The following is a 15,013-nucleotide window of genomic DNA, read 5'->3' on the forward strand; positions in this document are numbered from 1 at the left end:
AATCTCTTCTACTTCCCATTCTAGGTTGAAAATTCTTCTGTTCTTCTGTAGCAACAGCTTGAGTATTCTTGTTTGGTTTCCTCTCAATCTTAGACTTATTTACTTTCAAAATGTTTAGTAGTTAGTACAACATGCTACAAATATCTCCGCCCTCCCCACCCCAAGTAGAAAAACAAGGCAAAGGAAATCTGCAAAAACAACCAGGGTGTTAAATTACTCATGTTTATTTGTAACAGACCTTCAGCCAGTACAGTACAAAACTTACAGTAGTATATCTCCATTACACAAATATTTACTTACAATATATTACATATACAAAATGCTTTGCAATAAGTCTCAAAAGCTAGTTTAACTCCCCTTGAGAAAGGAGAAAAACTCTTTAAAAAGGGGGCAGGGCGGGGGAATCAGAGGAAGAGGAGATGAAGGGATAAGGTCCAAGGAGACACCAAGCATAGGCTACAAATGAAACCCTGGGAGAGAGAGAGAGAGAAGAGAGGTGGTATTGCACTTGCTTCTGTGTTTTTGTTTTTTTTTTGTTCTTCATAACTTCTAATTAAAAATATATATAATATATATTATTTACACAAGGACAGAAGCTGCCAGAAGTATTACAAAATCCCACCTGCAGCTTGGACACTGACACGAGAAAACAAAGATCTGGAAAAGTGTCTATTTAGAAACTCTTTTGTGTGTGTGGTGTTAATTTGAATATCAATATAAAAGGAAAACACCTCTTTTCTCCATGTGGGTTTCCATGTATTTTTTTCTTTTTTCATTTTTTTTTTTTATGCAAAAGGAGCTGGGAGAGAGAGCATGAGAGTGTTTGAGTTTCCAGAGCTGAAAGGCTCCAGAAAGTAGGATTTTGTACCTAAGACCCTGGTTAAAGTGCAGTGATGGTCTGGAGAGAGACAGACTGCCCTTCTCTCCCTCCTTAGCACCTGGTCTTGCCTTCCAGTCTCTGCTCTCATGGGCTCAGAGCACAGCCTCAGAGCACAGGCCTTCATGTTCCAGGAGGTTATAGGTGCCAAATCTGACGGGGGGAGGAGATGGTGGCACCCTAAGGCTCTGATACCCCAGAAGGGACTAGTCCTTATGAGGTGTTACCAAAGATACAGCAGACACAGAAGAGGTGGTAGGTCTAACAGGAAGGGGTTCAACAATCGGAACAATTGAGGAGAACCCGGATATTAATCTCATCTCTGCTGCCATCCTGAAGAAAGGAGCCAGTTCCCATGTTGCTGATGAGAAAACTCTCCCCTTCTCTAGAGACCACTCTCCTCCCAGATAACTCCCCCGTCCTCTGCCCTTGGCAGCATCTGTTCATTGCTACCTTGTCAAGGAGGAAAGATCAACCCACAGTGCCCCTCCCTGACAATCTGGTTCTCTGGGAGAGACCACATGATGGGGGAGAAAAAGAAGGAAGAAGAGGAGAAATGTTTTTAGTGTCTTCCTTCTCCCAAGAGGGTAAGGTGGACTCTTCTCAGAGCCCCAATCCCAGGGTCTGTTCCTTAGCCAATCCTTTAGCAACCCCCAGTTCATCCCTGATAGGGAGTGAGAGAAGTAGGAGGCAAAAGAGCCAATAAGGAAGGACATGTGGAAAGAAAGATGGAAAGGAAGAAAAAGGAGAGAGAAGGAGCAAGTGTTACAACTTGTGAGGTGTTGTGTTTGGTTTTCTACTTTTTTTTTTCTTCTTTAAATATAGAAAAACAGCCTTTGGTTTGAATCTCGAGGAAGCAGAGAATGGATGGCTGTGGCCTTGGGCAGGGAACTCTGGTAGAGAGACCTCCACTTGCAGTGGAGCTGTGTCTCCTCCTGCCCCTTCTCGCTAACCAGTTACCCAAATAGCCAGGGTCCCTGCAGTAGCCAGGAGGAGGGTGCCCCTCCTGCCCTACATCTGGGAGCTGAGTGTAGAAGGGGGGCAGTCACAGGTGGCCCCCTTTTAGTTGTGCCCATCCCATTCCTGCTGGGACAAGAGTGGGACAGGGTAAGGGGCACATGCCCTTGCTCGTCCTGGGATAATTTTTGGTTACACTGAAAATCAGAAGAGAGAAAAGAGGCACTCTTTCCTCCCGAGGGTGAATCCTGCTGGGTGGGGAGAGAAGAAGGCAGTGTGACCGAGGGGCTGAGATACCCCCTTGTCTTCAGGCAGCAACCCACTGGTTTCTCATAGGACGGGGACTGCAGGAGTCCCTGAGAGCCTAGGGAGGTCACTAGAGTGAAGAAGTTTGAGAGGTGGGAGAGTAAGGAGAATTTTGAACGACCTCCTTCCCATGCCCTGGTTCCCAATTAGGCACCTGTGGCTCCCAACGTGTCAGAGACAGAGGATGCAGACCTAGCCTTTTGGCCCCTGAGAATATAAAATTGGGGCACTCCAAGGAGATAAAAGCTACCACCGAGTAGACTGGCAGGTTGAAGCAAGTAGAGCAGTGTTGGGGGTTGTTCGAGAAGAGGGAAGAGATATATCACATCCTAGAGGGAATCCTGAATGTGGGCTTTGGGGAACTCATGTTACCGGGGGGCGGTCAAGACCCTCAGTCCCACAGTGACTGGGGAGGACGTCTTCAGCCCCTCCTACTTCCAAATGAGGGAATTCTTCCTTTGTTTAAGAAAAGTGCAAGCTGCCTAATGTGAGAGGGCACAAGAGGTATGGAGTCCCGGGCTGAAGGGTCCCAGCGAGGAGATAGGATGCCACAGAGCTAAGGTAGGGCCAGAGGGAGCTATCAGCATCGAAACGGAAGCATCACACAATGCAAAAGTGAGGACTGAACGCAAGAAGTTCAAGGTCTCTTAGTACGAAGAGGAGCTTCCCACCCCAGGGGCTGTTGGAGAAAGCCAGAACAGAGAGAGAAAAATTAGGCCTAACGGGGGAGGGGACTGTGAGCAAGAGGATGGAGGAGTGGCAAGTGACGGACAGAAGTTAAAAAATGCAAAAGAAAAAATCAGCTAATTATATTAATAAATAACTCTGAGTATGCTGGGATGAGAAGTTAAGAGAAAAAGGAGAAACATAAGCAAAAACCTGTTTCATCACGATGCTTGAATCAGTCAGGGGGAAGAATAGGTGAGAAAGATTCAGGGTCAAGTGTGAAGTTAGGTAGCCAGTGGTGGGGCTACACAGCACAACTTCTTGGGATGTGGTGGGGACAGGGCTAGACTCCTGTAGGTGGGGCAAGGGAGTGGCGAACTGAGGGGAGGGCAGTGGGCTGCTAGCCCACCTTGTGCTCCCCCCGGACAATGTGGGAAGAGAATTCATACCGGTCCTGGCTGTGGTAACCACAGATGTTGCACTCGAAAGGGTCTCTGAAGCCATGGCAGCCCATGTGGATGGTGAACATGACATGGTCCAGGAAGAGGATGCGGCAGTGCTCACACTTGAAGGCCTTCACGGGCTCACCGCTCTCGCCCACCACCCGGAGCACTTCCTTCGAGGGGCCTGGGGTGCCCCGCAGTAACCCCTCCTGTGGCTTGGGGTCCTCTTTGGCGTAGGCAGGACTGGGCCGGCCCACCACAATGGTGGGAGGTGGCTGGGGTGGGGGACCCTGAGGGAGGGATACCACCCCCCCAACCCGATCTTCGTGGTTGCTCTCTGTATCTGTGGAGTCTTGGCACCCATTGCTGGGGGATGCTCCAGGGTCAGTAAGGGGGCCTCGGGCCCGGTAGAGGAGGGGACCACCATCAGCCAGGTCCTCGGGTCCCTCACCTGCTTCTCGGGATCCTGGAAGCTCCAGTCGACCGGGGAGGGGCTGCATCTGGGTGTACACAGAGCTGATGACGGGAGTGAGTTCTGAGATGCAATTGGTAGGTGGAAGGCGGAGGGGACGCAGGTGCTCTGCCCCCACAAAGGCCAGAGAACCTCCAAAACCAGGCTCCAGGCCGTGATGTGCCACGAGCTCCACATCCTTCTCATAGCCACCCGAATTCACATCGTAGGGGAGGTCCGAGAGGCTGAAGCGCATCTGCTTCTCACCTGTGGAGAAGAGGCTCTCAGCAGAGCTGGGCATGGAAGATTCCTGAGCTCCCCAGGATGATGCCTTTGTTTTCTTACCCATAAGGATGGCTATAACATGATTTACCACTCTTCATTTACTTCCCTGGAGGTTAGGTCCCTTGTGGGGCTGCTCTCCAACTCTAGGTTATAATCTTAGAGGTCTCAGTCCCGGGCCACTGATCTTTATCATTCTTGCATTATCTATATCTATATATATAAAAGCCTAAGCAATGGTAATGACCAAATGACCAGAACAACCGGAACGACTGGTCAACCAGTCGCTATGACACGCACTGACCACCAGGGGGCAGACGCTCAATGCAGAAGCTGCCCCCTGGTCGTTAGTGCACTCCTACAGCCAACCTCCCACGGCCGGCAGCGGCAGTGAGGGTGTCTGGCCTCTGTTTCTTCTGCGCCCGGCCTGGCGAACCATTGCCTCCTCTCCTGACCCTGCTGGGGCCTTTGGGCCTTGAGCTGGAACAGGGAACCGGGGGTGGGTGGCAGTGGACATGGCCCCTTTCCCAGGGGGGCCGAGGGCCGGCTCCCTCCTCGAAACCAGAAGCCAACCTCCTGAGCCCCGTTTCTCCCTTCGGCCAGCAGGCCCCAATTGGCCCAGCCCTGATTGGCCCTGATTGCCGGCCAGGCCTAGGGACCCCACCTGTGCACCTATTTGTGCACTGGGCCTCTAGTTCTCTATAAAGCTCCAGGTCCTTGGAGAGCTGGGCCAGGTGAGGTCCTCATACTCGCCTCTTCCCTCTGACTCAAAGGGCCCAGGTCTCAGTCCCCACAGACTTAAGTCCTTGCTATTCTCAAAAACTGGGAGAACCCTGACACCCTCTTCTAAAACCACCACATGAGCCCTCAACACTAACCCCTTCCACCCTCTCGAGGTACTTTCTCCCTCTTCATTCTGCTCCTATTTTGGGGATAGATTCTGAGGACCAGACTGCTTTCTTTCCTTCAATCAAATCTCCAGACCCAACTGGTCTAATGGCCATCAGAGCTCAGATACAGATGAGCTATGGCTTAAAGCTGATGTCTCCTCTACCACTGGACTCTTACCTACAAACTTCTGGGGGGTGGAACGCTTGCGTTTGGTGAGGCTGTTGGCCAGACGATCAATGAACGTGGGCCTCTCAGAGGATGAGTGCAGCATAGAGTCTGGCACCATCTCCAGGTCACGTATCTCATCACCTAGTGGGGGGAGGTGGGGACAGGGAGTAGCAGCTGAGGAGGAGTAGCACTGGCCCAGCAGCCTTCTCCTGGAGAAAACCAGCAGGTCAGGAGCCACGGAAGGTCATACCTGATGCTTGGGAAATTAGGTCAGCTTACTTCACCCTATTTAAAGCTCATCCCAGCAACAGGTTAGATAATTTGGGGACAATTATATACATCTGACCCTCAATTTTATACTTCCTTGTAGTTTCTCTCTCTCCCATTAGACTAAGAACATAGATCAAATCCTCCCCTACCTCTGGGTCCTCCTGCAGCATTTACCAGGGGCTCTGCACTAACTGTGGTGCTCGGCACCCTAATTACTGAGGTAATTGTCCCTTCCCCATGGACCTCTCCCCTTGTGCAGGCAAGTGCTGGAATCACCCTTGTCCTGTACTCCCTCCCTCTGGCTCTGCCCTCAACTCCCCCATAGTCCTGCCCACAGCCCACCTGGTTGGCCGGCCAGAGCTTGGGCTTCAGTGCTGAGACTCTGCAGGTAGTTGTGGCACCGCTCCTTGTGCTCCTCCAGGGTACTCTGCTGCTTGTAGCTCCGGCCACAGTAGTTACACTTGTAGGGCTTACCCACCGTGGGAGAGGAGACTGTGCAGGAGAGAGGAAGCAAGTAGCATCAAGGTTACTTTTCCCAGTGCCCTGGCTCTACACAGCCATCTAGGAGCACAGGGACACTGAGGAGGAAGGGATCCTGCTCCATCGAATTCTTCTGCTTGTCTTCCCTTCCCCAACTGCAGCTGTGAGCATGGGCAGATGACCAAACCTCAGAGAAGAGGCACAATGGCAGCTATGGGAAGCGAAAGGGGACACCAGGTCATGTAGCACTGGATTGCTGATGAGACTCAAGATGGCCAAATGGCCCTAACCGGTTTGGCTCAGTGGATAGAGCATCGGCCCTCGGACTGAAGGGTCCCAGGTTTGATTCCGGTTGTAGGCTTGATCCCCAACCCTGGTCGGGTGGGGGTGGGAGGCAACCAATCGATGTGTCTCTCTCACATTGGTGTTTCCCTCTCTCTCTCTGTCTCGCCCCCTCCCTTCCACTCTCTCTAAAAATAAATGAAAAAAATATCCTTGGGTGAGGATTAACAACAACAACAAAAAAGATGGCCAAATTGCTGCTCAGAGGAAAGAAGAGCCCGGGGACTTGGTAGGGGATCATCCCTGACAGGCAGGCTGGCCCCACCCCAGGATCTCAGAGTCTGAGGCCCACACTGTGGTTTAACCTTTCCATGTGGCAGGCGGTGTCAGCGCTGTTTACCAGACAAGGGGATTTTTTGCTTACGAACTATCTGATTTGGTTTGGGGGAAACTGGTGGGCTGGGTGACAGAAATGAGAGTCCTTAGATCTGCTGATGTGGGGAGGGGCAGTTTTCACTGACCTTTGCTTGTCCTTTTTTACCTCTACTACTAGCTCAGTTTTGCTGCTTATTATTCTTTCTGTCGTTCTACATTGAGATACAAAGAGAGCCCAAGAAAAACCATCATCTGATGGAGAACTTTGAGAAGAGAAAAAGAATAAAAGAACAGAGAAGAAAACAATGGAGAAGATATAAAAAGAAGAGAACAACTTTGGAGGTGTTTTTTTTTTAAAGAACAGGAAATAAAGATTTTGTTTCTAGTGAAGAGAAAAGATTGGGAAGACTGAGATCGATACTTCCTTGAAAGACAACTTTTGAGAGACGATGTTTGTGAGAGGAGAGAAAAAAGTGAGAGAAACAAGGTATTGTATATTTTAATTTATGTGTCTTGCTACTACTGAGCAGGGGCTAGGAGAAGTATCTCCAGGGACCCCTCTCCCGTCCCATGCCTGACCTGGACCTTGACTCAACCAATCTACTACCATCTTGCTCTTGCTCGGTGTTTGTGGGATGAGATTAAAGTCACAGACCCCCATTGACCTAAGACTCTGATGTTAGGGAAATGTTTTAACATCTGAGAGGAGCCCTCTTTTTCTTACAGTGTGGGTTGTAAGAGAAAGCATCTATAAAGACGGGACCCAATAGTATATCCGTGTCTTCTTCTGGCCCCAATAATCTCCTACAGAACCTCCCAAACCCACCCCGACCCCTGCCTTGCTGTTGGTAAGATTTCTAGGGGCCAAGCCACCCTTGTTCCAAACCAGCAGGGGGGCCCCCTTTCCCCAGGACCTTGATGGGGTTCCAGTGAGGATGCAGAAAGAATAGCTCCGTGACTGGCAAATCTTTTCTTCTTTTTCAGTTTCCTTGTCAGCAAAATGGAGATAGTAACATCTACCTCGGAATTGTTATGAGGATCACATGAGGAGACAAGTGAAATGCTTTGTAGGTGACAAAGCATGGATCAATGATGCTCTTTCTCTCTGTTGTTCCTCCACATACACAGAGATAAAGAGGTCCCAGCTCCCAGGTGAGAGCAAGGTAGGTGGCTGGAAAGAGTAGAGGGTGGGGAGGTGATTACTTTGTCCCTTTAAATCCTGGCCCATGAGAGTTTAGGAAAAGAGAAAAATAGCAAAGAACGTTTCCAAGGACAGACCCTACTAATTCTTTACCCTCTGCCCTCCTTCCTCCTTTTCCCTGTCTTGAGCTCCCTCCTTCCTGCCAGCTCAGCTCCTGACCTTTTCCCAAGTCCAAGCCCAAAGCTCAAAACTTAGTAAAAGGCTTCAAAAGTGCTATCTGTCCAGCTGATTAGGCAGATGTTGATTCAGTCTGGGCTGGGCTAGAAAATCGAGTCAGTCCAGTTCCCGGGCACCGTTCCAAACCCTGAGCTCCAGGCACTGGCTCTTGCTCCTGGTCAGGTGGTGACCTCTTGGGATGGGGAACAGAAATGGGACCATCTTCGTAGGCTTCCTTTCCTCCAGTTTGGGAGGCCCGTGGATGTTTTCAGGAACCAGGAGGAAGTCAAGGAGAGGACAGAAGGGGGCATAGATGGTGACAAGTGTGGGGCCTGGGGCAGATATGAGGGAAGGGGGGGTCACCCTGGTGCTCAGAAGTGGGGGGTGATGGGGCACAGATGGTTCTGCATCAGCGTGACCTTTAAAAATATCAGGCCTGGCCTGGCTGGTTTGGCTCAGTGGATAGAGCTTCGTCTGCGGACAGAAGGGTCCTGGGTTCGATTTCGGTCAAGGGCACATGCCTGGGTTGCGGGCTCGATCCCCAGTGTGGCGCATGCAGGAGGCAGCCGATCAGTGATTCTCCATCTCTCTCTCCCTTTCCCTTCCTCTCTGAAATCAATAAAAATATTAAAAAATATAAATAAAAAATAGCCAGGCAGGGAAGGGTGATTGTTAAGACCCAAGAACATTGCCTGTGCTCCTTTTGCTCTCCACGTTACAGAGTGTGGCAGATGCAAAATGCCTCATCAGAGTTCCCCACATGTCCCACGGGGCTGCTGCCGGAGGAGGGTTACAGAGGCAGGGCCCTGTCCACTCCGGGGGTGCTCTGCCCTCCTGGAGAACAGACACTGCATCCCACAGAGACAAGAGAAGTCGCGGGGTGTCTTGGGGTCCCACCTCCCCCTCTCCCACTGGAAAGGTCACTGACCCGAGTGTGTTCGGAGGTGGCCAGTGAGCGCGTCCCGCCGGCGGCAGGCGTAGTTGCAGAAGGGGCATTTGAAGGGCTTCTCCCCGGAGTGCAGCTTGATGTGGCGCAGCAGGTTCCCCTTCTGGGTGAAGGAGGCTCCGCACTGGTTGCAGTGGAAGGGCCTTTCGCCTGCGAGGGAAAGAGAGGTGCCGGGGACTGGCTGTGAGGGACTCTGGAGGCTGAACCCAGCCCCCCCACCCCACCCCTGCCCCACACTGGCTCAGGGGACGGGCTCAGAACACATTTCTGAGAGGCAGGGCTGTGCCACTCATACTGATCCTGCTTAATACAGATCCCTGGGGGCAGTCTGATCCCGGGAAGGTGTGGATGAGGGGAGGCAGGGAGAAGCGCACTAGGCCTGGAACATGGGGCCGAAAGACCCTTGTCACAAACCAAGCCCCATCGGGCTCTCACTGCCGCAGGAGCCCAAGGCCCAAGGAAGCCGAGAAGAGGCTTCTATATTCCGTATTTTTTCTTTATTCATCGATGGGAGGGCCCAAATAATACCCAGGAGTCCTATCCCCATTAGGTATAGGATCCTTCTCTCTTTTTTTAAATCCTCACCCGAGGATATGTTTTCTGGTTGTTATCCTCATCTGAGAATATTTTTTCCCATTGATTTTTAGAGAAAGTGGAAGGGAGTGGGGGGGGGGGGGAGAGACATCAAAGTGAGAGAGACACATCAATTGGTTGCCTCCCGCATGTGTCCCAACCGGGCCAGGGATCGAACCTGCAACCCAGGTACATGCCCTTGACCGGGAATCGAACCCACCACCCTTTGGTGCACAGGCTGATGCTCTCAGGATATGTTTTTTCGTTTGGTTGGTTTTTAAAAATATATTTTTATTGATTTCAGAGAGGAAGGGAGAGGGAGAGAGAGATAGAAATATCAATGATGAGAGAGAATCATTGATTGGCTGCCTCCTGCATGCCCCACACTGGGGATCGAGCCCGCAACCCGGGCATGTGCCCTTGACTGGAATCATACCCGGGACCCTTCAGTCCACAGGACGACGCTCTATTCACTGAGCCAAACCAGCTAGGGCAAGGATATTTTTTAAAAATTAATTTTAGAGAGAGGAAAGAAGAGAGAGAGAGAAACATCTACTGGTTGCCTCCCATATGTGCCCTGACTGGGGATTGAACCTACAACCTAGGTATGTGCCCTGACCAGAATCGAACCTGCAACCTTTCGGTGTATGGGATGATACTCCAACCAACTGAGCCACATGGCCAGAGCTAGGATCCTTCTTGAGGCTACAAGACTTTCCCCTCCCTCACTTCCTCAGAAGAGCATTGCCTTTCTTTATAATAAGAGCTGAAGAAAGTGCCAGGAAAGTATAGGCATTCAGGGAGGCTGAATTTCAACCCTTTTTTCCCCTCCCTCAGCTAGAATATGTGCCAGGAGAGACCCTTCCCTTTCCGAGGCTACCCCGCCCAGGCATGGCCTCCCAGCACGGCCTCTGCCTCTCGGGCCCACCTGGGAGTTCCTCCCTGGTCCCCTGGCTTACTCACCTGTGTGACTGCGCTTATGCACCATGAGCACGTTGGGTCCAATGCAGACCATGCCACAGACATCACATTTGAGCTTGCCATTGGGCAGCCGGATGCCACCAGGGGAGTGAGGCTCTGGCCCACTTCCATCACAGTAGCCCAGGGGCTCCGACAACGAGTCTTCCACGATCACACTATCGTCCTTTTCCAGGAGCCGCTCATCTGGCCCCAGCAGTCTACTCGACTCCTCATCGCTGTACATCTCCACCTTGATGGAGTTGGCTGGAGGGTGGGATGGTGTTTAGGACAGAGACAGGCGAAGGGGAGAGCCTTCCCCAGGCCAGAATGGCACTCCCGAGTCCAGAGGAGTCTCTGAGCCCTGAGGCCTTCAGGCTTCAGAGGAGGCCAATACCCTAGGTGTCCAGAGTGGTGACACCAGGGTCCTGCTGGGACCCGAAGCAACCTTGTCCTCCTACCCCACCGATCAGGCAAATAGGCTTCGAGGGAAAAGCACTGGGGAGAGGAGGAAGCTAAGGGGAGCCTATTTCTCCACTCTCTTGTCATTAAGAAAGATGTCTGACTTGGCCCTGGGCAGGAAGCCAGCAAGTAACAGTGTCAGGAAAACAGTCCTAGAAGTCCGAAGAGACAGGGCTAAAGAGAGAGTAAAACTGGGAGACCGACACGGCCTACATTTTCCTCCCACCCCGTAAGACTGAGCCCCTCTCCTCCCCTCCATCACAACCGGAGGGGGATGGAGGAGGGGGAGCCATTGAGGAGAAAGCTTTGGCTCTAGCTCTGACCTACATTCCTGGCTATTCCAACCATTTGGAGAATGTCACAGATCTGGGGCCAGCTGAGGAGAGGCGGTCCTGGGGACCCTCTGGGCAGGAGACTCAGGGGGGTGATGAGGAGACCCTTCTCATGTCTGTTTCCTGTCTACCTCCAGCTCGTGCCCATTGCTATCGACCTGCTATTCTCACTCCAGACTTTCTCTTTGGGGCCTTTACCTTAATCCCACCCATGCCTCTGTGAATTCCACCCTTGCCTGGCAGTGAGAGTTCATTCTTCTTTCAGAAGTGAGGGAAATCCCAGACACGGAGCTCCTTAGTGATTTTAGAGACTCTGAGCAGGAAACCAGAGGGAGGCAGCGATGGGGAAATGGCTGCCAATGGAAGATGAATCGAGGGCCAACCACAAACAGGGACGCCTTGTGCCAGGCGAGGGAAGGGGGGCGCACTTACCACTGAGTGAGCGGCTGGGAGAAGAGTGCTGGCTGTTGGGGGTGCTCACCGAGGGCCCCACTGGGGCCCCAAGGAACTCCTTCTCCAGAGATGAGTCCCCGCTACCTTAGAGGAGAGAGCAAGAGGGCAGGTGAAGCTGTCGCCATTAGTAACCTGCCTCATCTTTTCAAAACTCAGTTACATGGATCTTGTAGCCATGGACAAGGCCGTGTTGGACGCTGGGCACCATACCTTGTGCCCTGGCCAGCCTGGGTGCCCGGCGCTGACTTCCGCGAGCTCCGTGGCTGGGTCTTGCCCACCCTACCTTTATCTAGGCCTGAGGGGAAGAGCATCACTGCCTGACGTCCGCAGGAAGCAGGGCTGGGGTTGGGCGGGCCGGGGCAGAGAGGAAAATGGGGGCCTCAGCAGGGAGGCGTTCAGGACAGCCGGTTCTTCCCTACTGTTCCTCTCCGGAGCCCCCAACACCAGGTACGGGATCTGCAGGAGGGGCGGCTGGAATTGTCCCTGAATCTAATGATAATAATAGCAATCATAACGATGGCAGCTCACGTGAACTGAGTGCTTACTATGTGCCAGGCAATGTTCATACACCTTAATTGAACTATCTCATTTACAACAACCCAATGAAGTAGGTACCAATATTATCCTAATTTCGCAGGTGAGGAAACTGAGGCACAAAAAAGGCTGCATTACTTGCCCAAGGTTATATAGCCAGTAGTGGTAGAACTGGAAGGTGATCACACAAAAAGAAGTGCCCGTGTCCTTACCCACCACCTACCCAGCCAACTGGGACTCACTGTTTCAGGAGCGGGGAGCTGGGCCCATTAGATTTTCTAAAATTAGCGAAATTTGACTACTCTAGAAAGCGTCCTATCTGATATGACTCCAATCAGATATTTACAACTTGGTATTCCCTTGACAGTGAAATAATCAGTTTATTTTCATTATATTCATTTTAACTTGTTGACAAATTGCATTGTAAAAATGCTTTTTGAGAAGTTCATATATCTTTTAAAAAATCAGATAACACACCTAAAGATATATAAAAAAAATCCCTCCTCCCCACAATCATTTTACACAAATACATAGGTGAAATAAAGCACATGTAGACAAACACACAGACACAGACAAGATCACATATGTAGATACACATACAGGGAACATACCTACTGGGGTAAACATACTCATAGCCTCTACAGTATCTGCTAACATGAACATGCATGGATGTGTGCAGACAGCCCTAAATATGGAAGAGAGAGAGAAAGAGTGAGAGAGAGAGAAACCCTAAAATTCATCCCTAAAATCCACCTATTAGTACTTTACCCAATTTCCCAGCTATGAACATACTTACTTTCACAAAATAAAGATTCCATTATAAAATGGTTGGAGTCTTGGGCCTGAGGCAAGAAATCCGGAAGACACCCTCCTGAGGGATCCCTGTCCAGCTTTGGTCAGTGGGAAGAAAACAACCACTCAGGACTTGGGGACCATTTCCCATTCATCTCCTCTCCTAACAGTCCCACTTCCCGCACGCTCTCCCATCACAGTCTAAGGAAAGTGTTTACCACCTATAGGAAAAGCCTCATGGCTGAAAACCGAGTTTCCCCAGCTGGGGCTCTTTAGACGAGCCATGGTTATCCACAAACGTTGCCCAAATCAGAACCACACCCATATCACAGTGTGAGCATCTCAGAGTGAGAGCGGAGACTTGTAGACCCAGACCCAGTTGTAAAATATGTCATTTAAACTACGGGGAGGGTTTACTGAGGTGAGAAGGGTTGAAAGGGCATCTTCTCATTCCTTTTCAGTCCTTAGTGCTGACTTGCCCTAAATCTTTCGCTGTTAGCCATGGGGAAGAGCAGGGCTCTCTCTGGGCCCTGGCCCTGAGTCCTTGACCCTGAAAGGAGTAGGCGCTCACTGGAAGCCCATTGCTGGTCCCAGCCTACTGGATTGAAGCTGCCTCTTGGGGCCAGAGCCTTGATCTATGGGGAGAAATGTCCTTACAGGGATAGGTAGAGACATTAGGGGGAACATCCTTGTGGCTTTCCCTATTACGGCCTGGGAACAGGAGGAAGAGCAGGTGCCTCCAGGATCACGTCAGTAGTTCGGGAGGCTCTCTGATGCCGCTGTCCTCCCGAGGATCGAGGATCAAGGCCAGAGGGGAAGCAGGCTCAAGTCCACTTCAAGGGGCTAATGCATACAAGTGAACCATTCCAGGGCGTAGACAATCTTTATGGGGCCCCGGGGATCGTGATTTCCAGCGAAAGGGAGAAGGGGACTAGAATCAGATTTGGGAAGTTCAGCAGTTCCCCTCTCAGCCTCAGAAACCCCAGTGAGGGAATTTCAAATGCCCGGGACTCCCAAGAAACCCCAGACTGTCCAAGCCAAGCATTCAGGCTGCTCTCAGGTCTCAGAGACATTTTCCTGGTCAAAGTCATCATCGATTGCCTGGACCCCTGGAGGGCAAAGCCAAATCATGAGGCTCACCTCAGAGGCGCGAGGAGGTGAGTCTGGGGCAGAAAGGCAGGAGGCAGACAGACATCCCCCAAGCTAAGGAGGGAGTCCGCCGCCTGCTCCTGCTGCCCTTCCTCAACCCCTCAGAGTGGCTACTTCTAGGGATGGCCAGGAGGCTGGAGAGCCTCCACACCCCTCTGCCAGGGACCTCGTCCTAACCGCTTCCCCTTTCTTGCCCAGCAGCTCCAAGGTGCCGGGATGCTAGCTGCCGGCAGCGAACAGCGGTCCGGGAGCAGAGAGAGCCGCCCATCCCCGCTCTATTGTGGGGAGGCAGCCGCGGCCCCTCGCATCTCCGTTCCAGGCGGAGGCGTCTGCTGCCCAGGCGCCTCTTCACCTCGACCCTCCGCTACCCATGCCCACCCGGGCCGTCTCTGTCCCGGCATTTCCCCGGGACGGCTCGCGGCGGTCCCCAAGGCCTAATCAAGATGTCACCACGAGCTCCCACTGTCCAAGTCGCAGCCTTCGCTTAGCAACACCAAACGCCCTCTCCCATCCTCGGCGGGCGCGAGGAGGAACGCCCCCTCCCCCGCCACACGCGCGCAGCCCCCATCCCCTGCCTCTCCTCCGTCTCGGGAGTTGTGGCGGCACCGGCTCCCTCGCCCCGGCGCCCCCTCGCCCCCCGCCGCCGACCGCCTTCTGCCTGAACTTACATTATCCTTCCCTGGCCGGTGAGACCCCGGGGTGCGAGCGCGGCCGCCGCCTTGGAAACGGCGAGGGGGTGCGGGTGGTGTGTGCATGTCTGCGTCTCGGTGGCAGGCAGGGGTGAGCCCAGCCACTCACCTTCCAGGAAGCGTGGATTCCTGGAAGTGAGGGGAACCGCCGTCATTTCGCAGGCAGCGGCGGCGGCGGCACGGTGAGCAGGGGCCCACGGCTGCAGCCAGCAAGAGCTCAGCCCAGGGTGTGTGTGTGTGTGTGTGTGTGTGTGTGTGTGAGAGAGAGAGAGAGAGAGAGAGAGAGAGAGAGAGAGAGAGAGAGAGAGAGAGAGAGAACGC

General features: G+C 52.3%; 1 protein-coding gene across 11 annotated transcripts in view; it reads right to left on the minus strand.

Annotated features, from left to right (window-relative positions):
* Positions 1-206: 206 nt before the first annotated feature.
* IKZF4 (IKAROS family zinc finger 4) overlaps positions 207-15,013 on the minus strand; it is a 27,138-nt gene continuing 12,331 nt past the window's right edge. For 2 of the 11 annotated variants that reach the window (XM_023757973.1, XM_023757974.1), the window contains 6 exons: positions 11,508-11,612; positions 10,288-10,548; positions 8,734-8,901; positions 5,654-5,803; positions 5,051-5,182; positions 207-3,967 (listed from right to left, as the gene is read on the minus strand). In XM_023757973.1, the coding sequence (XP_023613741.1) occupies positions 3,207-3,967; positions 5,051-5,182; positions 5,654-5,803; positions 8,734-8,901; positions 10,288-10,548; positions 11,508-11,612 (1,577 nt within the window). In that variant the 3' untranslated portion in view covers positions 207-3,206. Of the gene's footprint in view, positions 3,968-5,050; positions 5,183-5,653; positions 5,804-8,733; positions 8,902-10,287; positions 10,549-11,507; positions 11,613-11,738; positions 11,785-11,811; positions 12,018-12,673; positions 12,748-12,858; positions 12,953-14,671; positions 14,820-15,013 lie in introns of those variants that run through there. The other 9 variants (XM_023757978.1, XM_023757979.1, XM_023757975.1 and 6 more) reach the window with 9 other exon arrangements.

The sequence above is a fragment of the Myotis lucifugus genome, unplaced genomic scaffold (assembly GCF_000147115.1).
Source record: "Myotis lucifugus unplaced genomic scaffold, Myoluc2.0 scaffold_119, whole genome shotgun sequence".
NCBI lineage: Eukaryota > Metazoa > Chordata > Mammalia > Chiroptera > Vespertilionidae > Myotis > Myotis lucifugus.